The 27,975-nt window shown below is 36.1% G+C and overlaps 1 protein-coding gene and 1 non-coding gene across 6 annotated transcripts in view; both read left to right on the forward strand.

Annotated features, from left to right (window-relative positions):
• LOC127877166 (DNA repair protein RAD50-like) overlaps positions 1–27,975 on the forward strand; it is a 116,706-nt gene that overhangs the window by 61,707 nt on the left and 27,024 nt on the right. For all 5 annotated transcript variants that reach the window (XM_052422826.1, XM_052422823.1, XM_052422822.1 and 2 more), the window contains exons 19-35: positions 1,213–1,302; positions 2,145–2,237; positions 2,427–2,461; positions 3,088–3,178; positions 4,706–4,841; positions 7,500–7,613; positions 8,091–8,186; positions 8,723–8,870; positions 9,272–9,329; positions 13,754–13,955; positions 17,692–17,721; positions 18,137–18,217; positions 22,054–22,112; positions 22,735–22,882; positions 23,359–23,532; positions 24,225–24,350; positions 26,156–26,208. In XM_052422826.1, the coding sequence (XP_052278786.1) occupies positions 1,213–1,302; positions 2,145–2,237; positions 2,427–2,461; positions 3,088–3,178; positions 4,706–4,841; positions 7,500–7,613; positions 8,091–8,186; positions 8,723–8,870; positions 9,272–9,329; positions 13,754–13,955; positions 17,692–17,721; positions 18,137–18,217; positions 22,054–22,112; positions 22,735–22,882; positions 23,359–23,532; positions 24,225–24,350; positions 26,156–26,208 (1,734 nt within the window). The remainder of the gene's footprint in view (positions 1–1,212; positions 1,303–2,144; positions 2,238–2,426; positions 2,462–3,087; positions 3,179–4,705; positions 4,842–7,499; positions 7,614–8,090; positions 8,187–8,722; positions 8,871–9,271; positions 9,330–13,753; positions 13,956–17,691; positions 17,722–18,136; positions 18,218–22,053; positions 22,113–22,734; positions 22,883–23,358; positions 23,533–24,224; positions 24,351–26,155; positions 26,209–27,975) is intronic.
• LOC127880341 (U2 spliceosomal RNA) lies at positions 20,119–20,311 on the forward strand. Its single transcript, XR_008049533.1, has one exon. It is a non-coding gene; the product is annotated as a U2 spliceosomal RNA (small nuclear RNA).

Below are 27,975 nucleotides of genomic sequence, written 5' to 3' on the forward strand. Positions count from 1 at the left end.
TCTGGACAAAATGTGAATGAATTTTGTAAAATTTTCGTACCGGTATGATGAAAATCGTATCGCAATACAATATGCGGATTGCGTATTGCGATATATACCGATATACCGGTATATTGTTGCAGCACTAGTTTGCGTTAAGGTGTTAAGCTTTGAAATACCAAGAAGAAACTGTATTTGTTTGGGATTTTTCAAAATGCATGTGCTAAAGTTTGTGATTTAAGTTGCCTAGAAAGAAATCCTTTAATAATATCTGGCGAAGAGTTTATACTTGTAGTGGTATAAGCCTGAATTTGTCTATTTCAGCTTGTCTGTTCCCTTTTGTTGCGTGTTTTAATAATGATGATAAAAAAGGATCACATAAGAACTATACCTTTTGCATAAAAGTTTAATTTAGTATTTGTTTAGTAAAAAAGCAGGTGACCCATATGTTCAAATACATATGATTAAGATAAAAATACTGGTAGTTAATCAATTACAATACATACTTTTTTGCAAGTTTGCAAATGAGAAATATATGAGCCTATCTGAATGCAAGTGAGTGAAGTGTTGGCCTAGGTTAGCCTGTGCAGTCCTCGGAGGCTAATTTATTATGGCACTTTGTGTTTTTTTATGCCCCCCGATATAATGATTGGGGGGATATTGTTTTTGGCCTGTCTGTAATTCTGTCACTCTGTCATTCTGTCCCAAAACTTTAACCTTGGTCATAACTTTTGCAATATTGAAGATAGCAACTTGATATTTGGCTTGCATGTGTATTTCATGGAGCTGCACATTTTGAGTGGTGAAAGGTCAAGGTCATCCTTCAAGGTCAAAGGTCAAATACATGGCTTCAAAGAGGCGCAGTAGGGGGCTTTGTGTTTCTGACAAACACATCTCTTGTTTAAATTTGTATTTAAAGAAAGTCTCTTCTAAAAGAAAGTCAGGTTTTATGCTGTTTGCTGCCCATCAGTATCTTATGGTTGAAAATGAAGCCTCTAAAACTTGAATCTAGTAAGTAAGGTCTTTAATTAAATTTAACTCTAAGGGACTACAGACTTGTCAAAATATGTATCTAAGTGGTAAAGGGTTAAAACTGCGCATATATATGTATATCATATAAGTATTCTTACACCTTTGATGGGCATTCATGGTCATCCTTAATGTTGTGAGGCAAAAAGCAACAACAGATTTTGAGGCTTTTAAAAAGGATATAGAAAATAAAATCTCTTTCAGGCGTGCCAAGCGTGAATCTATGATAAAGAACCTGTTGGGCACGATGCCTAGTGATAGTAAGATACGGGAAGAAATCGAAGAATACATCAGGTACAAATACTGAACCATTTAATTGAGGATTTACCTTAGTTTAAGAATGATGATTGTAAACCTTTTTATTGCCCCGGATCGAAAGATCGGGGATATATTGTTTTTGGCCTGTCTGTCTGTCTGTCATTCATTCATTCATTGTGTGTCAAAAAACTTTAACCTTGGTTAAAGTTTGATAACTTTTGCATTATTGAAGATAGCAACTTCATATTTGGCATGCATGTGTATCTCACGGAGCTGCACATTTTGAGTGGTGAAAAGTCAAGGTCAAGGTCATCCTTCAAGGTCAAAGGTCAAATATCATTGTATTTTTCTTTCCTAAAACTTTAACCTTCGTTAAAGTTTGGTCATAACTTTTTTAACATTGAAGATAGCAATTTGATATTTGGCATGCATGTGTATCTCATGGAGCTGCACGTTTTGAGTGGTGAAAGGTCAAGGTCATCCTTCAAGGTCACAGGTCAAATTTATGGCTTCAAAGCGGCGAATTAGGGGCATTGTGTTTCTGACAAACTCACCTCTTGTTCACTAATTGCTTTAAGAATGTGTACTAAACTATGTTTAAGTACTTTATCAGTTTGGTTAATTGTAACACATTGTAGAAACTGTCCTATTATTTCTGTAAAACTCGAGTTGTGGCTCTTTGAAGCAACTGCAGCAACAACTTGCCGAAGGTTAAGCACACATAATCAATTATTTAGATCAGCTCATATTAGGTTATCGTTTGCCAACGATTCGAACATTGCAGATCTGTTGTCTTCCCAAGATTTCAACTTTTCATATTTGGTGTTTCTTGGACCTATAAACCCAAATCAAAGTACTTTAGTGCATTATATTTGTAGTAATCAAACCAACGAAGTGCACAAATCAAGAAGCAAGATGCAGCAGATTAATAACTCACTGTCGCAGTTGGAGGCACAGAGAAAAATGTACATGTAAGTTGAATAGTTAACATGTGCATGTCACAACTTATCAGGTTGAACCGTTGTGGAATTTACACAAAAGTTGACCATGATAATACATTAATTTTTATGTGTGTAATGTACAATATTGCATTGAGAAGGAATTGTGATATAGGTTTTATACACTCCGAAATTTAATGTTTGTTTATTGCTTGTTACCAGGGAACAAAATAACAAGAAAGAAGGAGAACTTAAAGGTATGAATTTTTAAGTTTACAACTACAATACACAATAAGATTTATTCCTACATAGCTTTGGTTTAGATAAAAAGCAACATGTCCAAAAAATAGCTTGACATATGTTATCACCATTCAGCTGATTTCCTTCTAAGGTATAAAGAAGCTTTACAGAAGTCCTTGAATGTATCTGTTAAATAAAAAGACTAGTGGGGAATCTCTTAAGGGGGAGGGTGGATGATTTTCCTCCTATGATGTGTTTAAAAATAAATAACCTTTGGTTATTATATGTTAAATCTACAAACAAGACTTAATCTGATTAACCCTTTTAGCGCTGGAATCAAATTTTAAAGGCCTTTGCAAACACTTTGGATCCAGATGAGACGCCACAGAACATGGCGTAACATCAGGATCCAAACTGTTTGCTATTCTGATAGTAGTCTTTGAAAAAAAATAGAAGAAAATGCTAATTTTAGAAATTCAGCAGACAACATTTTAGCAGACGACAATTTTTCCAGCATGCAAAGGGTAAAATCTACACATGGAAATATGTTTTTCAAAAGTTGATCCGCAGCTGTTGTATCTGCTGATCATTTCCATATGAGACAGGATAGATTCATGCTCACACTTTGACCTTTCTTTGGCAGGTCTGGAGGAAAGGGTATACAAAGTGTGTGGCAGTCAAAACTTTGATGAGGGACTCAGTCTTGTACAGGACAAAGTGGAGAAGGCTAGAGTGTATGTTAAGAACTGTGAATTAAGTACAACATATTATGTTTATTGTCCCCTACCGGTGAAACCGGTTTGCGCTCTGTCAGTCTGTCAGTCAGTCTGTCCGTAACACTTTTTTGGATCCTGCGATAACTTTAAAAGTTCTTCATATTATTTCATGAAACTTAAAATATGGATAGATGGCAATATTGAGATTGTGCACGTCATTCATTTTGTTCCTACGTCAATAATTATGGTTGCTATGGCAACAAATATATAAATAAAAAAAATTCTGACAATGGTGGAGTTTCACTGGTAGGGGACCATATTGCTTGGCAATCTCTTGTTCAGTTTTGTTTTTTTTGGCTTAACTGAGACCCATATTCTCATGGTGAGCTTCTGTTAATTGAAAAATGTGGCTTCTAACCAGTTGTATTAGTTCAGATTATATTTTTGGCTTAAGTGCAACCTATTAACACAGGTTGAAGTTGCATGTTTTTTAGTATGATTTCAACCATTAAAGAGAACCTATTTACACATGTTGAAGTTGCATGTTTTTTTAGTATGATTTCAACGATTAAAGAGTTACTATGATAGTGTGCTGTTGAAGTTGTTTTTCATGTGGATGAAGTAAAACAACAAGAACTGTCTTATTTTAGTTTTATAAGTTTTTTCACCCAATATACTTGGTTTGTCAAGACCGCAAAATGGAATCCCACCATTTCATTTATTTATACTTCATGAGTGATCTATTGAACTACAAAATAGACATCCTTTTTTGCAAGACAATCAGGACAGATAGATTTGTCTCCCATTAATATAAGGTTTAAATCTGTACATTTATGTTCTGTGTTGGAAATATGTTCACTTATCAAAGGGTTGTCATAATAATTCAATAGAAATTGAATACTTATGTTTCATGAAGTGCTAATATTCTTCTGAACTCGATCTTCTCAGAATAGTTTAGTTCCTTCAGGCCTTGGGTTCCCTTAGGTCCCATGGCCCTCTTGTTTATGTCCACTACCCATTTTATCCCGACATAGTTATAGGTTAGGCCTTGGTCCATCTGGTCTGTCTGTCCTTCAGTCCGTTCTTTATATCGTCGGTTAGCAACAATGGAAACTGTGATTTCTCAAAGGTAATTTTAAATATTTGGGTAAAACAACATCCTTACAAAGGGAAATTAAAGGATAATGCAAAATATATCTTCTTCATCAGAGGTCTAAGGTCATGTATGTGTTATTTAAAACAGAACAATAGTCAACATTTGTCAACTAAATAACCTTTAATGGTAAACATTTGTATTCATGGATGGGCTTTAAGTTATATTCATCATAAATAATTTTCAATCTTAGAAAAAGTGTCTGATTTCGGTCTTGTGTTTTCTGATGGGAATTTTAAGTTCTAATTGGGAAAAATATATACTTTTGTTTTTAGGCACAATTACTGTAAGTAGGTCTGGTTGAACGTTTGTGTGGGACACAGTCCCATTATGGCCTTAATCAATAATGTTTTCTTTATACTTGAGAGATTATTGTGTGTGATGTATTTCAGTCAGAGAGGTTCATTGCTCGGTGCTGAGCATTTCTTTAAGAAGTATAAAGAAGACTTGGAGAAACTGAACCCCTGCTGTCCCCTATGTCACCGAGCCTTTGATAGTGACCAGGAAGTGAAGGATCTTGTATTGGAGGTATATGTGGCCCCTTTTTTACTTGAAAATATTTACACGTTTGTGTCTGGAGCTTGGAACTGATGGGCAGACAAACTTGGTATGAGTGTATGTATGGAGAATAGGATGATGCATGTCAAATTGTGATGCAAACCATGTGCAAATGAAAAACTATTAGTTAGAAGAGTTATGGCCCTTTTTGACTTGAAAATACCCTTTTATACTGGCCTTTTTTCTGTCTTGAGCTGTATCTCCAATAAAATATGAACCACATCCATGAAACTTACTGCAGTTTCTCTCAATCATCTGGGGCTTAGTCTTATGCAAAACCCATAACCCTAGAGGCAATGTCAAGGTCACACATTGAGGTAACAGATAAAAAACTTGATGAAATTCTATTATTAATAATTTACACAGGTGAGGCACAGGTCTCCAGGGTCAAGGTCTAGTCTTACAAAAATTTAGTAAAAATACCTTTTTATCCTCCGTCATCGGCGGAGGGATATTGTTGAGTGTCAAATATAACACTTTTGTGTCCAGAAGCATATTGGCGGGGGATATCAATTCAACGAATTTGCTTGTTTTGTAAGGATTCTACCATTCATCAAGGGATTTTTACCCATCCATAAACACAAATTATTTTGCTGGGCATATCAACTCAACAATCTTTTTATGCTCCCCCAAAAAATTTTGGGGGAGCATATAGTCGCCGCTTCGTCTGTCCGTGGATGTGTCCTTCCGTCCGTGCACAATTTTTATTTGGCTTTCGTGCTATTTCTCAGCAATTAATGACCGGATTTCAATTAAACTTTATGGGAAGCTTCACTACCAAGAGGAGATGTGCATATTATCCATACATGCCATAATTTTTTAGGTCCAAAGCGGGACATTCCATAAAAAATTGTCGGGACATAATTTGACCCAAAAGCGGGACACCTAAAACGATTTATCATTCCACCTTTACTATATCTATAGTCAGTATAGTACTTACAAATACTCTTGATACTTTTATTCAAGACATAAAACATCTGATATGAAGCATGGAATCTAAAACATAACAATAACAGTTTTATAAAATAAGACCATAGCAAATAACGAGGATAATATTAATCTTTTTAGAGTACAAAATCTAGAACATTACGACAACAATACTCATTATATTAATTTCAATGGCAAACATTAACGCAGGGGAGGCTATCCAGTACACTGAAAGTACGGGTTACAGTAAACTATCTACCGAACAGTTACATCAGTTACACACAGAATGCGCGGCCGTACACATTTCATAGGTAGGTTTTTGGTGGAAGCAAACCGTCTTTGTGTTCATTTTAACTCTCAACAACGCCCCAACCGTTTTTACACCAACAAAAACAAAAGGACAAAAGAAGTCTATGGCTGCTTTACTCGAATTATTTTTCTCTAATGTTAATAATCATATTTTGATTTCTTCTTATATACACAGATTAAACTGAATTGTGAATTGTCAGGCGCTGTATTGGGGTAGTGTCAAACTGTCATGAATAACAACACGTTGTTTTTATTACAATAACACAAGACAAGATGGGTACTACTTTTACTGTTTGTTGCGATGTTTTTTAAGCATGTTTCCATGCGCAGTTTGTTACCTGTCAATTGTCGCGGCTTAATTGGAGTAAGGTCAAACTGTCATGCATAGCACCTCGTGGTTTTTAGCTTAATTGGAGTAGGGTCAAACTGTCATGCACCTCGTTGTTTTTTTATTACAATTACACCCAATTACACTAGACAAGATGGGTATCACTTATTGGACTGTTTGTTGCAATGTTGGTATATTTCACATTCTGATTATCCCGCTATTTATGAACTAAACATTGAATGTAAAAGACTCATTAATGACGTAGAGTTAATTTTATTGTTTTGTAAACCGTTTCAAACAAATACAAAAATAAACATTTTCAACATTTATTTCATTATAATACAACTATCGATAGCAATAAGCGACCACTATATTGAAGACCACCATGGTGTGAATGCCTGATGAAATCAATAATTACCTAGCCGATAAATCGCTGATAAGGTGTCATAAACAACACTGGTACACACGATAAGTAGAATCGGATTGTTAATTGGGGGCAATAAAGGGATTAGCAGGGGTAGGTGTTAGCAAAACAGAGCTTGAATAGCGAATTTTATTGGGAACCTATAGACCTTACATCGTTTTATACGAATGTCGGGACAAATCGTCTCATATCAGGACGGCGGGACAAAGGGCCCAAAAGCGGGACTGTCCCGCCGAGATCGGGACGTATGGCATGTATGATATTATCAGCTGGTTCTGGTCGGATGATTTTCACAGAGTTATGGCCCTTAGAAATTTTCCATTAACTGTACATATAGTGCATTTCTTGTCCGGGCTATTTCTCCCCAACTACTGACTGGAATTCAATGAAGCTTTATGGGAAGCTTAACTACCTTGAGGAGATGGGCATGTTATTTGTGGGTACTGTTGAGATGATTTATTTAGAGAGTTATGGCCCTTTGAGATTTTTATATTGGTAAACCATCCATCGTATTATTTTGTCCAAAGTTATGCCCCTCAAGACGTTTCCTTTTATCTGAATATAGTGCAATATTGTGACAAAAAAAACTTTTGGAAGCATCACCCGTCTCCGACGGTTTCTTGTTTGTTTTTGTGTGCAGCTTCGTGAGAACCTGCGTAAGGTGCCTGTGAAGCTGGAGAAGGCCACGAAGGAGGTTGAAGAGTATCAGGAGCAGTATGACCAGATCATGCAGCTGAAGCCTCTCAGAGCACAGGTGGGTTGACCCAGTTAGGGATTTACCTGTGGACAGACTATAAGTTCCTTATAAATGTGCAGGAGAATGCTTACCTTAAAAAATAATTCATCAAGAACATACATGTTGTGTACTATAATTTAATGTATTAATTTGTTTCCAAGCTTTTTGCTTGTGTCATGCTGAAAGACCTCTGAATCAAATTAATCCCCTTGCAATACGTAATGAGAAAACAGGGCATAATTCGTATGCGTAAAATGGTGTCCCTGAATAGCCTGTGCAGTCTGCTATGGCTAATCAGGGTCAACTTTTTCTGCTTAAACTGGATTTTTAGTTGTAGAAGAGACTTTGTTTAAACGAAAAATACTATGAAAGCAGAAAGTGTCGTCCCTGATTAGCATGTGCAGACTGCACAGGCTTATCTGGGTAGACAATTTATGCACACATATTAAGCCCTGTTTTCCCAAAATGTTGCTGAATGGCCAATGTTTGTTGCAGATGGAGGTTTTGGAGAAGGAAGAGCTGCCTACGTTGAAGACGTCACTGAAACGATGTCAGGACGAGACACACAAGTTAAAGGAGCAGCTGGCAGATGTGCGTTAATATGTGTGGGGCTCTCTGCGTTGAGTGACTTAATGGAAAGAAACAATTTATAAATATGCCTCATTCTGGGGAAAACTGGGCTTAATTCATTTGTGTCAAGTGTTGCCCCAGATTAGACAAAGCAGTCTGCATAGGGTAACCAATTATGACCAGTTATGACATTATCCACTTAGACAATAGTTTTGTTTAGATGAGACTTAATTGTCAAGAAAAAATCCATAAAAACGGAAAGTGTCGTGCCTGATTAGCCTTTGCTAATAAGGGACAACACTTTACCCTAATGCATTAAGCCCAGGAGGTTCAAATTTGAATGGTCCCTAACCTTCTAAATGTTCCTCTTAATAAATTCAGAAACAACAAATATCATTAATAAGATCAGTCCATGGAATAAACTCAAACAATAAGTAAATGTAAGCATAAAATATGGGATAAAAATTGTGCTTTTTGTTTGCATTTTGTAAAATCTGACACAACAATTTGCTTTGGGGAAATATCACAGTAGGACATTTTGTTTGTGTTCATGTAAGGTTGAAGAGGCTCTGGATATCCAGGACAGCGATGCTCAGATGGCTAAGGAGGCACAGCCAGACATTGTCATGATAGACCGTTACCAGGGCGAGGTGGTAGAACTGGAGAGGAAAATCAGAGACCAGTCTGCCAAACTAGTGGGAGGGGGTAAGTTACCTGGTACTTATCATGATCGACCATTACCAGGGCGGGGTGGTAGGACTGGAGAGAAAAAACAGAGACCAGTCTGCCAAACTAGTGAGAGGGGTAAGTAGGCTCATGTTGGTCATTATCAATTGTTAGCAGGTGGGGTTGGTACAACTTAAGAATTAAATCAGGAAAAAGTCTGCCAAACTAGTGGAAGGGGGTAAGTAGGCTCGTGTTGGTCATTATCAATTGTTAGCAGGTGGGGTTGGTACAACTAAAGAATTAAATCAGGAAAAAGTCTGGCAAACTAATTTGAGTGGGTAAGAAGGCTTGTACAAGGGGGAATCTTTGATAGAAACTTCATAATGTTTTGTGTGTTATCGATGCAACAGTCAATCTTTCCATATCATCTTTCTTTATAGGTACTGGCCGCACGCTCCAAAAAGTGATTGAAGAGAAAGAAGAGCTGCAAATTCAAGTGTATGTAGTTTGAATAATATCTCAAGTACAGGCAGTTCTTACTTGAATAAGTTGTTTTCCAGAGAATATATAAAGCGTATTCATGTAGACAGAAAAGCCTTTGATATACAACTGCATGTTAAAACCATAAGGTCTGTACACTGTAACTCCAATATAACGCAGATGACAGGGTCCAAGTCACAAGACAGGGTTATAAACAGATTCATGTTCAAAATTCTGAGCATTAATAAATTATTGCAAGGTTGTGTTGTCATTTGCCAATACATGCATATAAACCCTACCATAACTGATAACTGTATACATACCGCTTTTCTAATGTGCATATATATCCAATTATCCTATATAATCCTATATAATTACTACATCAATTAATAAAATTACAACATCAATTAATAAAATTAGGAAACAAATCAATGGTTTTTTGCGTCAATCTCAGTAATGCAAAAAATAATGCAAAAAAGGTTCTTTACAGGGGTTTATTGAAAATGGCGTGAAAATGAAAGAGAATTTCTGAAAACAATTACCCTTTGTTTGGATGGAACTAATCGTCTTGATTGCTTATTTAATTTCTCTTTGCCTGTTGCATTTTCAATTTCATTGTAGCAGAAAATATTAAAATTTATAGTTTCTACAAATAATGAAGTGAAACATGTTTCGTAAACTTTGTCAAAGCTGTAAATGATTCAAAAGATAGATAGCACATACATGAAACAGATGCTATTTTCACACCTGTATTGCACCAAACAATAGATAATGACACTTTAACTGTCAAATTTTTCATTAATGGTTAGTCTCTAACCGATTATAATTTAGCAATTATACAAGCAGCACATTGGACACCGCCATATTTAAATGTCAAGAAAACGCTCTAGACCAAAATGAAGAAAAAATGGTAGCTAAGACCCATCCGCGTTATACTGGATTCAGCGTAATAACAGAGCACGTTATATTGGATTTACAGTGTATCATAGAGATGAAAGAATCATGTCGCTGGGTCATTAGAGAAACAAATTTTACTAGAAAATGATGTTTTCGTATTGTAAGTAAATTTCTTTCACTCTTGTACATGTATATGAATGAATTCCCTGACAGAGATGACACAGGTATGCAGCTGTGAATGAGTCAGCAGACTATGTTACTTTCAAGTAAGGGATGGGGTATAATGGAGTCATTGTCAAGTTGTCTGTTAGAAGCTTGGTCTGTGAGTTTGTCTGCATGGAATGTTCCTAGTGTGTCAAGCTAACTGCTGTCACATTTATCAAGCAATTAAATTGAAACTTCACGTATGTCACCACTTTGAAGTGTTTATGTGCAACACACTTTTTTCATGCCGATTGATCCACGTATATTCCCGAATTAGTGCCCTTGAATTAAGTCATGGGCATGGCAGTAATATAACATTTAATTTTAATCCACTTCCATATATCTCGAGCAACAGAATATTACTTTTTTAGCTCACCTGAGCACAACGTGCTCATGGTGAGCTTTTGTGATCGCTTTTTGTCCGTCGTGCGCCGTCAACATTTGCCTTGTTAACTCTCTAGAGGCCACATTTATTGTCCAATCTTCATGAAATTTTGTCAGAAGATTGGTCTCAATGATATCTTGGATGAGTTCGAAAATGGTTAAGTTTGCTTGAAAAACATGGCTGCCAAACGGCGGGGCATTTTTCCTTATATGGCTATAGTAAAATCTTGTTAACACTCTAGAGGCCACATTTATTTTCCGATCTTCATGAAACTTCAGGGTTTCGCACAGACCTTGAAAAGTGCTTGAAAATCAAGGTTTATCTTGAAAAGTGCTTAAAAACGATCTGGAGTGCTTAAAAGTGCTTATTTTCAACCATAGCCTTGAAAAGTGCTTAGAAAGTGCTTGAATTTGGCTGGAAAAGTGCTTGAAAAATGGATAAAAATATTTAATTTCCGTGAGTCGGAAGTCGTAGTTTTTTTCACGATATATGACCGTTCCGATCTGTTCATACGGGCAGGTACTGGATTGGTACGGGTTGGTACGGGTTTTAGAACGTAAGGGAGGCAACTACTAATCTTCCGCCAATTGGTCTACTTCGTTTTTTGTTGTAGGCATTATGCCATTACGGTGCTGACAAGTTGAAATATGCAAGCGAATAATTGCATTTTTCAGAAACGGTGGCTTTTGATATACCCTTGGGTTATTGACAATGCCGATTCTATAAAGTCAAAGCATCTTGTAAAGAACGCAGAACAGGTATAGAGCTCGACAGTATGGGGAAATCGGCGTTGAAAAGCCACCTTTTTATTTTTTATTTTTACTTCAGAATTAATTTGTATCAGATGCATAATTGTCTTTAACATTTTGTAGCATCTATATATAATACCACTGGAATATCTGTTATGAACATTTAGAATACATAATGATATTCAATACAAATAACAGTGTTTTTTTGGTATGTGTAATGCCTTGGTCAATTATCATAATGAAATATCTTACTTTTGGTTAAACAGTTGTTACTGTAGCAGGGTAGTGCAGACTGTTGAAATTCACATAGAATGTTAGGCAAGAAGAGACCAATTTAGCGAAAATATTGTCAGTATTGGCCACAGACTTATATGCAGTTTTCAGTAGGTCGGACTAAAAAAGTGCTTGAATTTGGATTTTTTCCCTTGAAACGAGCTTAAAAAGTGCTTGAATTTCATTGGAGAAAATCTGTATGAACCCTGAACTTGCTCAGAAGATTTGTCCCAATGATATCTTGGATTTGTTCAGAAATGGTAACCTTTGCTTGAAAAAAATGGCTGCCAAGGGGCGGGGCATTTTTCCTTATATGGCTATAGTAAAATCTTGTTAACACTCTAGAGGCCACATTTATTGTCTAATCTTCATGAAACTTTGTCAGAAGATTCATCCCAATAATATCTTGGACGAGTTCGAAAATGATGCCGGGTGGTTGAAAACATGGAAGCCAGGGGGCGGGGCATTTTTCCTTATATGGCTTTAGTAAAACCTTGTTAACACTCTAGAGGCCACATTTATTTTCCGATCTTCATTAAACTTGCTCAGAAGATTTGTCCCAATGATATCTTGGATGAGTTTGAAAATGGTGACCTTTGCTTGAAAAACATGGCAGCCAAGGGGCGGGGCATTTTTCCTTATATGGCTTTAGTAAAATCTTGTTAACACTTTAGAGGCCACATTTATTGTCCAATCTTCATGAAACTTGGTCAAAAGATTTATCCCAATAATATCTTGGACGAGTTCAGAAATGACGCCCTTTGGTTGAAAAACATGGCCGCCAGGGGGCGGGGCATTTTTCCTTATATGGCTATAATAGTAAAACCTTGTTAACACTCTAGAGGCCATATTTATTGTCCAATCTTCATGAAATATGGTCAGAAGATTTGTCTTATTGATATCATGGATGAGTTTGAAAATGGTTACGTTTGCTTGAAAAACATAGATGCCAAGGCATTTTTCCTTAGATGGCTATATATGGCTTTAGTAAAATCTTGTTAACACTCTAGAGGCCACATTTATAGTCCAATCTTCATGAAACTCGGTCAGAAGATTCATCCCAATGACTTGGACGAGTTCAAAAATGATGCTGGTTGGTTGAAAAACATGACCACCTTGGGGGCGGGGCATTTTTTCCTTATATGGCTATAGTAAATTTTTGTTAACACTCTAGAGGTCACATTTATTTTCCAATCATCATGAAACTTGGTCAGAAGATTTGTCCAAATAATATCTTGTATGAGTTCGAAAATGGTTTTGGTTGCTTTAAAAACATGGCCACCGGGAGCATTTTTCCTTATATGGCTATATATGGCTTAAGTAAAACCTTGTTAACACTCTAGAGGCCACATTTATTTTCCAATCTTAATGAAATTTAGTCAAAAGATTGGTCTGAATGATATCTTGGATGAGTTCCAAAATAATTATGTTTGCTTGAAAAACATGGCTTCCTAGGGGCAGGGCATTTTTCCTTATATGGCTATAGTAAAATCTTGTTAACACTCTACAGGCCACATTTATAGTCCGATCTTCATGAAACTTGGTCAGAAGATTCATCCTGATAATATCTTGGAAGAGTTAAAAAATGATGCCGGTTTGTTGAAAAACATGGCTGCCATGGGGGGGGGCATTTTTCCTTATATGGCTATAGTAAAACCTTGTTTACACTCTAGAGGCCACATTTATTTTCCGATCTTCATGAAACTTGGTCAGAAGATTTGTCCCAATTATATCTTGTTATCTCAGGTGAGCGACTGGGCCTTTCAGGCTTTTTTGTTTCTAATATGTCATTACCACAAAGATAGGATTTTCAAGACACTTTTCATGCCCAATGACAAATATTTTCCTTAGGTATTTGCCCTTTTACATAGTTCACAAATTGTGTGATGGCATTTAGTCACTTCTGTGAAAAAACTTAATGTGTTCCTTAACAGGGATGATGCAAGCAAGCAGCTGGATCGTAAGAGGAACAAGCTAAACGAGCACATGGAAAGTGTGCAGGTGCTCCGAGCAACTATCACGAGTCTGCGGGAGGAGAAACTGGGCATTGAGAATGACCTTCAGCAGAGGCTCAAGCTGGAGGAGGACAAGGGGACCCTGGAGGCCCAGGATAGCACCCTGGATATGGAGATAAAAGTGAGCTGTGATTTTATCCCCCACCCAAAGGCGAAGGGATATAGAATTAGCGTTGTTCGCCTGTCAGTTCATCCGTTTTTCAGTCTGTCAGTCCTTCTGTCAGAAAATATTTTTTTGGCTGGGGGATATATATTCAACGAATTTGCTTGTTTTTTCTCCATATTTAGCTCACCTGTCACGAAGTGACATGGTGAGCTTATGTGACCGTGTGATGTCCAGCGTTTGTTGTGCATGCGTGCGTGCGTGCGTCCGTCAACAATTTGTTTGTGTAGACAGTAGAGGTCACAGTTTTCATCCAATCTTTATGAAATTTGGTCAAAATGTTTATCTTGATGAAATCTGGGTTGGGATTGTATTTGGGTCATCCGGGGTCAAAAACTAGGTCACTAGGTCAAAAACTAGGTCACTAGGTCAAATAATAGAAAAACCTTGTGTAGACAATAAAGGTCGCAGTTTTCATCCAATCTTTATGAAATTTGGTCAGAATGTTTATCTTGATGAAATCTGGGTTGGGATTGGATTTGGGTCATCTGGGGTCAAAAACTAGGTCTCTAGGTCAAATAATAGAAAAGTCGTCAACAATTTGTTTGTGCAGACAGTAGAGGTCACAGTTTTCATCCAATCTTTATGAAATTTGGTCAAAATGTTTATCTTGATAAAATCTGGGTTGGGATTGTATTTGGGTCATCTGGAGTCAAAAACTAGGTCACTAGGTCAAATAATAGGAAAACCTTGTGTAGACAATAAAGGTCGCAGTTTTCATCCAATCTTTATGAAATTTGGTCAGAATGTTTATCTTGATGAAATCTGGGTTGGGATTGGATTTGGGTCATCTGGGGTCAAAAACTAGGTCTCTAGGTCAAATAATAGAAAAGTCGTCAACAATTTGTTTGTGCAGACAGTAGAGGTCACAGTTTTCATCCAATCTTTATGAAATTTGGTCAAAATGTTTATCTTGATAAAATCTGGGTTGGGATTGTATTTGGGTCATCTGGAGTCAAAAACTAGGTCACTAGGTCAAATAATAGGAAAACCTTGTGTAGACAATAAAGGTCGCAGTTTTCATCCAATCTTTATGAAATTTGGTCAAAATGTTTATCTTGATGAAATCTGGGTTGGGATTGTATTTGGGTCATCTGGGGTCAAAAACTAGGTCACTTGGTCAAATAATATATCAAAATCTTGTGTAGACAATAGAGGTCACAGTTTTCATCCAATCTTTATGTAATTTGGTCAGAATGTTTGTCTTGATGAAATCTGGGTTGGGATTGTATTTGGGTCATAAGGGGTCAAATCTAGGTCACTAGGTAAAATATTAGATAAACCTTGTGTAGAAAATAGAGGTCACAGTTTTCATCCAATCTTTATGAAATTTGGTCAGAATGTTTATCTTGATGAAATCTGGGTTGGGATTGTATTTGGGTCATCTGGGGGTTAAAAACTAGGTCACTAGGTCAAATAAAAGAAAAACCTTGTGTAGACAATAGAGGTCACAGTTTTCATCCAATCTTTATGAAATTTGGTCAGAATGTTTATCTTGATAAAAACTGGACTTGGCTTGTATTTGGGTCATCTGGGGTCAGAAACTAGGTCACTAGGTCAGATCATAGAAAACCCTTGTGTAGACAATAGAGGTCACAGTTTTCATCAGATCTTAATTAAATATTGTCAGAATGTTTATATTGTTAAAATCTGTGTTGGGATTGAATTTGGGTCATCTAGGGTCAAAAACTAGGTCACTAGGTCAAATTTAAAAAACAACTTTTGTAGACAGTAGAGGTCACAGTTTTCATCCAAACTTAATTAAATTTGGCCAGAATGTTAATCTTGATGAAATCTGGGTTGGAATTGTATTTGGGTCATCTGTGGACAAAAACTAGGTCATTAGGTCAAATCATAGAAAAACCTTGTGTAGACAATAGAGGTAATGTTTTTCATCTGATCTTAATGAAGTATGGTCAGAATGTTTATCTTGATAATATCTGATTTTGGATCGTATATGGGTCATCTGGGGTCAACAATTAGGTCACCAGGCCAATTCTAGTAAAACCTTGTGTAGATGAAAGAGGTCACAGTTTTCAACACGTCTTAATGACATTTTGTCAGAATGTACTAATTAATGAAATCTTTTTTGGGATTGTAAATGGGTCTGATAGAATTTAAGTTGATGTAGCAAGGTTAGTCAGGTGAGCGATTCAAGGCCATCATGGCCCTCTTGTTTTGGAATATGGCTGGGTCCCTGTGGATTGGGGAAAAATCGCATTGTTTTGAATAACATTGGGAAATAAGTGTTGTTGTTTTTTTGTTAACAAAATTCTAAATTAAGAATACAAATGTGTTGAATTATATATTTTCTAAGGTTGAACTTGTAGGGCTCGATGGGAGATGAACTCAATAACGAAAAACAAGTTTATTCCTAAAACCTTCAATTGATAATTAAGTCCCTTTTGGGAGAAAATATACTCTTTTTCCAATGTGAATGGGTCCTTATAACGACCCCAAATTTGAACAAAAAGACAAACAATGGTGAGTCAAACCAGTTTAAAGGGATTTTCTAAAGGGCAGGTAAAGTCACAGGATGGTACCCTTGACACTGAGGTTAAATTGGTTCAAATCATTCAATAGGGATTCTTTAAAAAGTGAAACCTTTTCTCATTTAATATCTAGTTCAGAGTGTGGCTGAGATAAGACATTCATTGACCAGTTGTCTTAATTTACATCAAATTGTTGTGTTTGTTAAAAGACATACAATGTATAATATTGACATGGGAACTGTTTTTGTAATGAACAAATCAGATTTTAAAAAAAGTTGTTTTTCGTAATAAGGCATCTTTGACAAATGTAAATACTGTAAGTTTCTCTATTACAGTCGAAACCCGATGGCTCGAACTCGCTTGGCTCGAATTTCTGGCCACAGTTTTCACACGTTCTTTTGATTCGTTGGCTCGAACTCGCCTTGTGTCGCATAAAACTGTTATTCGATTAATCCCTTTTGATTAAAGGCACGCAATATTTGAAGTCACACCGGTCGACTCGTAATTTGATTAGTGTAAAAGATGACATTCTGTATACAATCTGGTGTTGTTTGAAGACGCATGATTATTATGGCTGAAACGGCTAAATCGCTTCTTGCTGAGCAAGCTAGAGAAGGCCCCGTACCCAATCCAGGTGGATATCTAGATCAGCAATACAGTAGAGGTCAGCTGAAGGAAGTAAAGGGACAAACAGAAAGTTAAACGTAAAAAGTTACAGGGAAACATATGAAGCCATTTTGGCAGTAGAAAGTTGAAAAAAAAGCAGAAATTGCCGAAGAATTAGGAATGCATGTTTTGTTTTTAAGTGCCCTACTCCATGTTCCCGTATATGTGCTACGTAAAAACCTGCTGATATAATTTTCTATAACAATTTCAACAACAATTTCTATATGATATTTGTTTGATTGAATGTGTGACTGTTTTAACATATTGCTTAGTAAAATACAAAGTATTTTATTGTTCTTATTAATTCAAAAGCAGTAGTAAGCAGTACGAAGTAGTACGGAGTTGAGGCAGTATGAATACATAAGTATATATGAAATCGGATGGCTCGAATTCCGGATGGCTCGAACTATTGTTGTCAGTCCCGGCGAGTTCGAGCCATCGGGTTTCGACTGTATTATTCATGTCCATAGAAAATTCTATATTTGTCAAATATGAATTTAAGACTTGTTATTCTGATTAAACTTCATCTATTCCAGGAAGCTACAGAGCAGCTTCGTCCACTTGAGGTATTGCACTTCTGCTTCATTTCAGAAAGGATTGTCCAGCTACATTAAGACATTATGTTGTCATGTTACAATTTTTTACATTTATGCAATAATTTTTTAGCAGTTTTTATTTCGAATATGTTTTATCTTCCCCCACTTTATTTAAAAGTCTACTTCCAACCAGTGTTTATAAAGATTTATTATTTGAAATATTGTTATTTTCTAAAAATTAAACTTGCAAATAGGTAGGGAGATCAGTTTCCTTTGAGCAAACAGAAAAAGACGAGGTCATTCACCCCTTTGGAAGCATTTTCAAGATCTTCCTGAATATCATGTACTGGTTCTTCCAAGGAAATGACATGACTCTATATGTTAATGATATCAATGCACTGAAGTTGAAATAAATTGGTTTCACACATCAGGCTTTTTTTCACAGAAAAAGATCAATGGTTTTATCAAAGAGAAAGAAGCATCAATTGCAGAAAAAGAGGAAAAGATTGAAATCGCAAAGGCAGAGGTTTGTGCAAATAACATAATTTGTTTAAACTGCTAAGTATTACTTGAAAATATTTTTATGCCCCCAGTAGGGTGGCATATAGCATTTGAACTGTCCGTCTGTACGTCAGCCCTTCCGAAAACTTTAACATAGGCCATAACTTTTGCAATATTAAAGATAGCAACTTGATATTTGGCATGCATGTGTATCTCATGGAGCTGCACATTTTGAGTGGTGAAAGGTCAAGGTCAAAGTAATCCTTCAAGGTTAAAAGTAAAAAAATACAATCCAAGGCAGTGTTTTTTTTTATGGCAATTTCGAGGCCGATATTCGGCCCCATTCTCCTCAAAAATCCCCTCCCAGAAGTTTAAAAAAAAATTATTTTTTTTTTTTTTTTATGAAAGAACTCTCTAATCATTAATGATAAATATATCTCAAATTAGTTTCATAAACAACCAACAAAGTATATAACAAATTAATATGATAAAGAGTTATATTAAACTAGTTTTTCCCACATAATGCAGTAGACTTTTCATATGAATTGCATTTTTCCCAAAATGGCGAGGAAAAGACCTGATGTATCTTTATTGTGTCAATATTTGTTGATAAAAACATTCAATTTGGTCCATTTTATTGATAAAAAATGCTCAAATTTGCCATTTTATCGATTAAAAAATCCCAATAAGACTCAAAATGGCTAGGAAAACTGAGACTGTGCATGAAGGCTGAACTGTCTGAAACTAATGTTGAAAAAATAATCGATATATATTTAAAAAAAAGGACAGAGAAATTCAGCTGTGAATATTACATTCATACATACATGTGTATTCATAATATAAATATCATAACATATAAAAGAGTGAATTTTTAATTTTCCTCTTTTCCTAAAAATGGACGCATTTTTCCCTTTTGACGGGCCCCACCAAGCGTGCCATTCCCCTATTTGTGAAAAAAAACACAAGGGAAGTAATAAGCTTTAAAAGGGAGATAATTTCTAAACCTGCCAAATGATATATTGAAATTTTATTTCAAAGCGGAGCAATACGGTGCATTGTGTTTCTGACAAACACATCTCTTGTCTTACTCCTATAAATATAATTGGTAAAAGTAATGAAATGTGTCTGCTACTCACTGCCTTGACAAGGATTAAATTCATTATTGTTAAAACTGTTCCCTTAAACCTTTAAAAAATGGGTTATTTAACTATTGCTGATAGCACATAAGTGGTATAATGGTATGGATAAAAGCAGTTGTTTTTGGTTTAAGAGCTAATAAGCAACAATACAAGATTAATAAAGTCTCACAGAATTATAAAAATATACATTTTTTTTGCATTACAATTCAATCATTTAATGTATATTTTTAAACTTTTGTTTGAGTTAATGGAAGACTTTCTAACATGACAGTGCTTAAACTTCTAATGTTTCAGCAGTCTTTGAACAAATACAAGGATGTCGTTTTATGACTGCTGTTTTAAAACTGTTATAACATACATACAAGAAAGACAACAGCAGCTGATATGAAATTTGAACAAGCAACTAGTTGTCTCACTTTGGCCACATAAGGTGTAAAGCTAAGCTATAAATAGCTCTAAAGCAAGCAAAGGACGACAACCCAATTTGCATAAAGTTTTTTTGCCGTACTTGAGATATTTATAGCAGATACAACAGAAGTGCATTGACTATTTTGATAACTATTGCTTTTTACTGATATTTGTTTAATCTGTTACGTAAATTTTTACACAACATAATACTATTTAACATTTGATACAAAATGTTTCCCTTCCCTCAAACAAATAATAACCAGTAAAATAACTGTTTAAGATACAAATGCTCGCCTACAAAAACATTCTCATTCAGTCAGTTAAACCCAAATAAACATTTAACAAAACAGGATAAATATCCTGCCCTCCCCATCTCACTATCGCTTCTCGGCCTTTTGGCTAAGATCAAAGTGTAGTATCTGTTCTTATCAGCTTAATATCTGATACGTCCCCCATTGGGGGACTTCGATATTAAACTGATTTTTGGACACAGATGAGATGTCAGGGGCTTGCTCCGCTCTCGTCACGGGTTGGCCCGGTATTGCAGTACCTCCGGGATCGGCCCACTCCCCTTGGGGAGAACATAAACTCTAATCCCGTAATATATATGACCTAGAAAAGCTGAAGTGAACAATACAGACTAGATTATTAGTGTTTTTTATGCTCCCGGTAGGGTGGCGTATAGCAGTTGAACTGTCCGTCAGTCCGTCTGTGCGTCCGTCCGAAAACTTAAACATTGGCTGTAACTTTTGCAATATTGAAGAAAGCAACTTGATATTTAGCATGCACGTGTATCTCATGGAGCTGCACATTTTGAGTGGTGAAAGGTCAAGGTCTCCATCAAGGTCAAAGGTAAAAAAAATCCAAGGGAAGTAACAAGCTTTATAGGGAGATAATTTCTATTTATCATTTGGCAGGTACAGATCATTTTCACAACGGAAGTAATATTTTTTTAAAGGGATACAATAATTATTTTTTTTAAATCAAAGCGGCACAGTTGGGGACATTGTGTTTCTGACAAACACATCTCTTGTGTTTAATTTGTGTTCTTATTTTTATGAAAATTGACAGTAAATTATTTAAGGCTTGATTGAAAATTGTTTTGTTATACCCCCACTAAACGAAGTTTAGGGGGTATATAGGAGTGAGCTTGTCAGTCGGTCGGTCCGTGTCCTCTCTCTAATTCAAGTAGTTTTCATCCGATCTTCACCAAACTTGGTCAGAAGTTGTATCTACATGATGTCTAGGACAAGTTCGAACATTGGCCTTGCCGGGTCAAAAAATAGGTCACTAGGTCACTTGGATGCATTTTAAACATTCGGCATGTTGTCCGCTCTCTAATTCAAGAAGTTTTCATCAGAGCTTCACCAAACTTGGTCAGAAGTTGTATCTAGATGGTGTCTAGGTCAAGTTCGAATATGGGTCATGCCAGGTCAAAAACTAGGTCACTGAGTCACTTAGTACGTTTTACACATTCAGCATGGTATCTGCTCTGTAATTCAAGTAGTTTTCATCCGATCTTCACCATACTTGGTCAGAAGTTGTATCTAGATGATGTGTAGGTCAAGTTTAAACATGGGCCATGCAGGGTCAAAAGCCAGGTCACGGGGTCACTTAGTGCGTTATAAACATTGAGCATGGTGTCCGCTGTTTTTTGTGAAGACAACATGCAAAATATTTTGTGTCAATGCGGCATGTGGGGGTATTTGTAACGTCTGTGACAAAGCTCTAGTTGTTTTTGTGGTCATTATAACAGGTGACTGACAATGTACATAATACTGTACTTGGTTTATAGACCTTTTTTTGTTTCCATGCAATGCATAGAGAACGCTTTGACCATACAAATTGGTATGATGGTTACTTGCGATGAAAGACAGATGCAAATTGATTGTGAAGGCAACAAATAAAAGGTTTAGGTCACATGGGTATCTAAAAAATAAGTTGTTTCCATACCATATCAATGATAAGAATCATATAACTTAGTAAGCTGGATGGTCTTAACTAAGCATACCCCTTAATGCATTTCATATGGAGAGATGAAAGGTCACAGGGACATTTTTTTCTAGTCGGAGCATACTTGTTTTACAATTATCTTTTGTTTAAATGATAAACCAAGTTCATAGTGGTACACTTATTTTCGTGATGATATTTGGTACGCTTTATGACTAAACCAACTGGTCAAGGAATATGTAATAACAATCATAACAAATCCATGAATTTTAAGATCCAACAAAATTGAATATGCCTTATTTATTTGAATCATATAAACATACATAGGTCATTCTAGCTTGGGTCCATGTTCATGTTGTTGCAGATAGAGGTGGTCAAGAGACATGCTACACAAGTAAAGGATGTAAACCAGGAAATCAAGAGGTATCACATACTACTAATAATGAATTATACTATTAAATATATAGTGGATTATGTTTTAAGAATGTATCTGGGATACATTTTAGAACCAGTCCAGTACTCTAGTCAATTAAAATAGTATTTCTGCTATACTCTGTCTTGAAATTGTCTATTTCAAGCTATAACTAGTTAGGCACAGCACAAGGTTTGGCTATAACCTGTCTTACACTCATATATTTCTAGCTGTAACACCTCTGGTAAATCTCTATTTCTCTTTATAATTATTCTTGGTTATTCTCTTTATAATAATAACTAGCTATTCTCTTATTAATAATTTCTAGCTTTTCTCTTAATAATAATTCCTAGCTATTCTCTTGATAATAATTCCTAGCTATTCTTTGTATAATAATTTCTAGCTATTACTAGTAGACAACTTCTTTTTGTTAAAACTAGTCAGGAACACCTCTATTTCTTGCAAAATCATGTCTAGTACACCTCTTCAACCGTTCTAATACACCTCTCTATCTAGATTTAACCAGCCTTTTCCACCTCTATTTATAGCTTTAATCCTTTATTTTGAGCAAAAGCGAGTTTTGGTACACCACTATTTCTAGGTTTAACAAGTCAAGATTATGCTTATTTTCAGCTATAATCAGTCTGGTAAAGCCCAGAACTTGGAGGACAGCAGAGAGCGTAAGGCGAGGCTAGAAAAGAAACAAGAAGACTTGGATGTAAAGCTCAAAGAAGTGGCTGCCAACATTGATAAACTTCGCAAAGATCTGTCCACACAGAAGGTATGTTATTTTGTCAGACATTTTAGGGTTAAAATGAATCTTTTTTTTTTAAATACAAATTTTTCTTTTGTATGGTGATGATTGTGTTTTGATTATCCGAATACTCAGAATGAGTACACTACTTTTCATTGTAAAACCATATGTGTATGATTTGAAAGCTGCATTTCTGTGGCATGCAAAACAGGAGCAAGGTTCTGCTATAAGCAATCTCTAAAATAAAACATTTGATCAACTTCTCATCCCCTTAACCCTTCCTGGTTCAGAAGCAAAATGAAAATGGCGATATATAACCAGCTTAAAACCAGGCTGTTAAGGTTTTATGCTGTTTGCTTCTCATCGGTATTTGAGAGTTCAATATGAAGCCTTTAAAACTTGAATCTATTAAGAAAAGTATTTAATTACATTTTCTAAAGGCTTACAAATACGTATCTGATCATGTAAGGGTTCATTATTCTTACCTTACAAAATGATTGCAGCTGAGAGAGAGAGACCTTCAAAACAACCAGTCTCTGAGGAGCAAGCAGAAGGAGTCGCAGAAGATTTCAGGGAAGATTAAAGAGTTAGAGGAGAAATTGGGAGGCATTGATGTTGCATATCTAAGCAGAGAAAGCCGTGAACTGAAAATGGAGCATGAGCAGTTGACCAGAAAGGTGAGTAGTTGTAAATTGATACCAAGTACTTAGTCAAAATGAAACACATTAGAATTTATAGCAGTATTATTATTTTCTGTTCATCCAGCAAAGTTGATAGAGCTTATGACAGTCAATCCAGAATTTATTTATAAGTTGAAATCATGGCCAAGACAAAATACTTCTGTGGCTGAGGATAATGTGTTGGCCAAGACCCATACTCTGTGAGGGGATTGAAATTAAATCCTTTCTATGGCAATTCTCCCCCTACCTCTGACTCAAGTAGGACAGTTGCATGTTAGTGGCATAGGTATATGCACATAATACTAATAAACTGCTAACCATGTAAGTTGGTTGATTTGGTAAACTGACTGCTGAGATACAACTGAAATTCTTATGCAAAAGGGAAAAAGATGCCATTTTCCAGATAAATACATGTAGTTAATAATTAAACCTACTTTTTAGGTATTACTGAAAGTGTAAAGCAGTGTTAAAAGTCTTTCCAGATATTGCTAGAATACTGTTAAAAAGGTACTCTCAACAACATAAAACTTAAATAATGTACAAAAAGGGGAACTATTCAATGAATAAACAATAAACAATCACCAGATATTACTAAAATACTGTAAAAAAGGAGAACAATTCAATCAATAACAGTCCGACAGATATAAATAAAATACAGTTACTGTCAATAAAGTCCACCCATATTTCAGCGCCACACAGCCGAGGGTCGCCAGACAGAGCTCGAGAACGTGATACGTAACACCAGACAGCAGCTGCAGACTGACTCGTACAAGGGTGCAGGGGAGAAGTATAGGAACAAGATGATTGATCTACGGGTATGGGGACACACTTTGTTGATCATAGAATATCTTCTCTGTTTTAAAGTAGGCAGATACTTTCCAAAGGTCCGAGGGTAATTGTAAGTTGATTTTGCATAAAGCTTGTAGCTGGATGTTGTTTAATATTTTTTCAAAATAGCAGGATAATTTTTATGCCTCCTGTGTCGGAATGTAAACTCTTACACATTCCATTGAATCAGAATTCTTTATCTGTTTCATGAAAATGTATTATGGTTATACCTTTTTTGATTTGGTGAAGTGGGTGTCCACTTTGTGGCCCAGGTGTTGCGGGTACTGTTTCTTCCCAGGAAAGAACTTATACGTACATGTGTCTCTGAGCCTCAATACCATCCAGAAAGGATTGAAATGTTTTCACAAAATAATAATGTTCTAATGGAACTATCGTTATGTATGAGGGGTCACTGGGAAAGCAGGGCTTAGTGCATGAGCGTTTAGTATAGTCCCAGGGTACTCTCTACTATCTTGGGCTTAATCTAGGGCTTATCCAAGTGTTTCCGGAGATTGGCTCATATATATTATAAACTTTTAAGCTCACTTGAGCATGACATGCTCAATGCTGAGCTTTTGTGATCACCTTTTGTCCGTCGTTTGTCATGAACATTTGCCTAGTTTACACTCTAGAGGCCACATTTATTGTCCAATCTTAATGAAACGTGTTCAGAAGATTTTTCTTAATGATATCTTGGACAAGTTCGATAATGGTTCTGGTTGGTTGACAAACAGCTGCCAGGGGGCAGGCATTTTTCCTAATATGGTTGTAGTAAAACCTTGTTATTACTCTAGAGGCCACATTTATTTTACGATCATCATAAAACTTGTTCAGAAGAATTGTCCCAATGATATCTTGGAAAAGTTCGAAAATGGATCCAGTTGGTTGAAAAACGGGGAATTTTTCCTTATATGGCCAAAGTAAAAACTTGTTAATTGTCACATTTATAGTCAAATCTTTATGAAACTTGGTCAGAACATTTGTTCTAGTGATATCTCAGATGAGTTGAAAATGGTTCCGGTCTGTGGAAAAACATGGCCCCGGGGGCGGGGCATTTTTCCTTATATGGCTATAGTAAAACCTTTCAACACTCTATTTATTGTAAATCATTGACCTGACAACCAACATACTTCAAATGGTTGACAATCTTGGCAAACATATGCTACCAGCTAGTTTCTTAAACTTTTCATAGCCAATGATCGACACAATTCTGATTTATGTTCCTTTGAACAAGGCTGGCAAAGCAGTGTGGGGAAAAAGTTATGTTTATGACAAAGATCTAGTTGTTGTTTAAATATTGTGTTATCAAAGCATGTGTGTGTTGTTTTCTTTAAATAATATAAACAACAGTAGAGTCTTTTAAACTCATTTTTGAAAACTAGGTTTTTCATATGTTACTTAGTGGATATCTAGATGTTTTCAAAATGTGATAATGAGGAAATCAATTATATGTATTCAAAGCTATGTGTCCATGGTAACCTGCAGTATGCAAACTGGTTACCCCAACTAAAAGTTAACTTCAGGCACCTCCTACAATACTACATGAATATACAAACAAACTGCCTTAAGTGCAAACATATTCTTCAAGGGACTGAATGTTTATTGCTATCAATACACAAGTCTAGTAAAATCAAGACTTTAAAATATAGGAATATACTCTTACAATTTGGTGCTTTTCACAAGTATTTAAAATTGGACGTTGAACGTTTAAAAGAAGAAATACCTTTATTTGCAAAGTTTTGCATTAGTGATTTGTATGGTTATTCTTTTAAAGTGATATCTTCTCTTGTAGACTACAGAACTGGCAAATAGTGATCTTGAGAAGTACTACAAAGCGTTAGACAAGTGAGTATGGCATAGTGATCTTAAGAAGTTCTACACGGCGTAAAACATGTGAGTATGGCATAGTGATCTTGAGAAGTACTACAAGGCGTTAGACAAGTGAGTATGGCATAGTGATCTTAAGAAGTTCTACAAAGCGTTAGACAAGTGAGTATGGCATAGTGATCTTAAGAAGTACTACAAGGCGTTAGACAAGTGAGTATGGCATAGTGATCTTGAGAAGAACTACAAAGCGTTAGACAAGTGAGTATGGCATAGTGATCTTGAGAAGTACTACAAGGCGTTAGACAAGTGAGTATGGCAAAGTGATCTTGAGAAGTACTACAAGGTGTTAGACAAGTGAGTATGGCAAAGTGATCTTGAGAAGTATAACAAAGCATTAGACATGTGAGTATGGCATAGTGATCTTGAGAAGTACTACAAAGCGTTAGACAAGTGAGTATGGCATAGTGATCTTAAGAAGTACTACAAGGCGTTAGACAAGTGAGTATGGCAAAGTGATCTTGAGAAGTATTACAAAGCATTAGACATGTGAGTATGGCATAGTGATCTTGAGAAGTATTACAAAGCCTTGGACAAGTGAGTATGGCATAGTGATCTTGAGAAGTACTACAAAGCGTTAGACAAGTGAGTATGGCATAGTGATCTTGAGAAGTACTACAAAGCGTTAGACAAGTGAGTATGGCATAGTGATCTTGAGAAGTACTACAAGGCGTTAGACATGTGAATATGGCATAGTGATCTTGGGAAGAACTACAAAGCGTTAGACATGTGAGTATGGCATAGTGATCTTGAGAAGTACTACAAAGCGTTAGACAAGTGAGTATGGCATAGTGATCTTGAGAAGTACTACAAGGCATTAGACATGTGAGTATGGCATAGTGATCTTGAGAAGTACTACAAGGCATTAGACATGTGAGTATGGCATAGTGATCTTGAGAAGTACTACAAAGCGTTAGACAAGTGAGTATCGCATAGTGATCTTGGGAAGAACTACAAAGCGTTAGACATGTGAGTATGGCATAGTGATCTTGAGAAGTACTACAAGGCGTTAGACATGTGAGTATGGCATAGTGATCTTAAGAAGTTCTACACAGCGTTCGACAAGTGAGTATGGCATAGTGATCTTGAGAAGTACTACAAGGCTTTAGACAAGTGAATATGGCATAGTGATCTTGAGAAGAACTACAAGGCGTTAGACAAGTGAATATGGCATAGTGATCTTGAGAAGTACTACAAGGTGTTAGACATGTGAGTATGGCATAGTGATCTTGAGAAGTACTACAAGGCATTAGACAAGTGAGTATGGCATAGTGATCTTGAGAAGAACTACAAGGCGTTAGACATGTGAGTATGGCAAAGTGATCTTGAGAAGTACTACAAGGCGTTAGACATGTGAGTATGGCATAGTGATCTTGAGAAGAACTACAAGGCGTTAGACATGTGAGTATGGCATAGTGATCTTGAGAAGAACTACAAAGCGTTAGACAAGTGAGTATGGCATAGTGATCTTGAGAAGTACTACAAGGCATTAGACAAGTGAGTATGGCATAGTGATCTTGAGAAGAACTACAAAGCGTTAGACAAGTGAGTATGGCATAGTGATCTTGAGAAGTACTACAAGGCATTAGACATGTGAGTATGGCATAGTGATCTTGAGAAGTACTACAAGGCGTTAGACAAGTGAGTATGGCATAGTGATCTTGAGAAGTACTACAAGGCGTTAGACAAGTGAGTATGGCATAGTGATCTTGAGAAGTACTACAAGGC

Source organism: Dreissena polymorpha, chromosome 4, assembly GCF_020536995.1.
Source record: "Dreissena polymorpha isolate Duluth1 chromosome 4, UMN_Dpol_1.0, whole genome shotgun sequence".
NCBI classification, from domain to species: Eukaryota; Metazoa; Mollusca; class Bivalvia; order Myida; family Dreissenidae; genus Dreissena; species Dreissena polymorpha.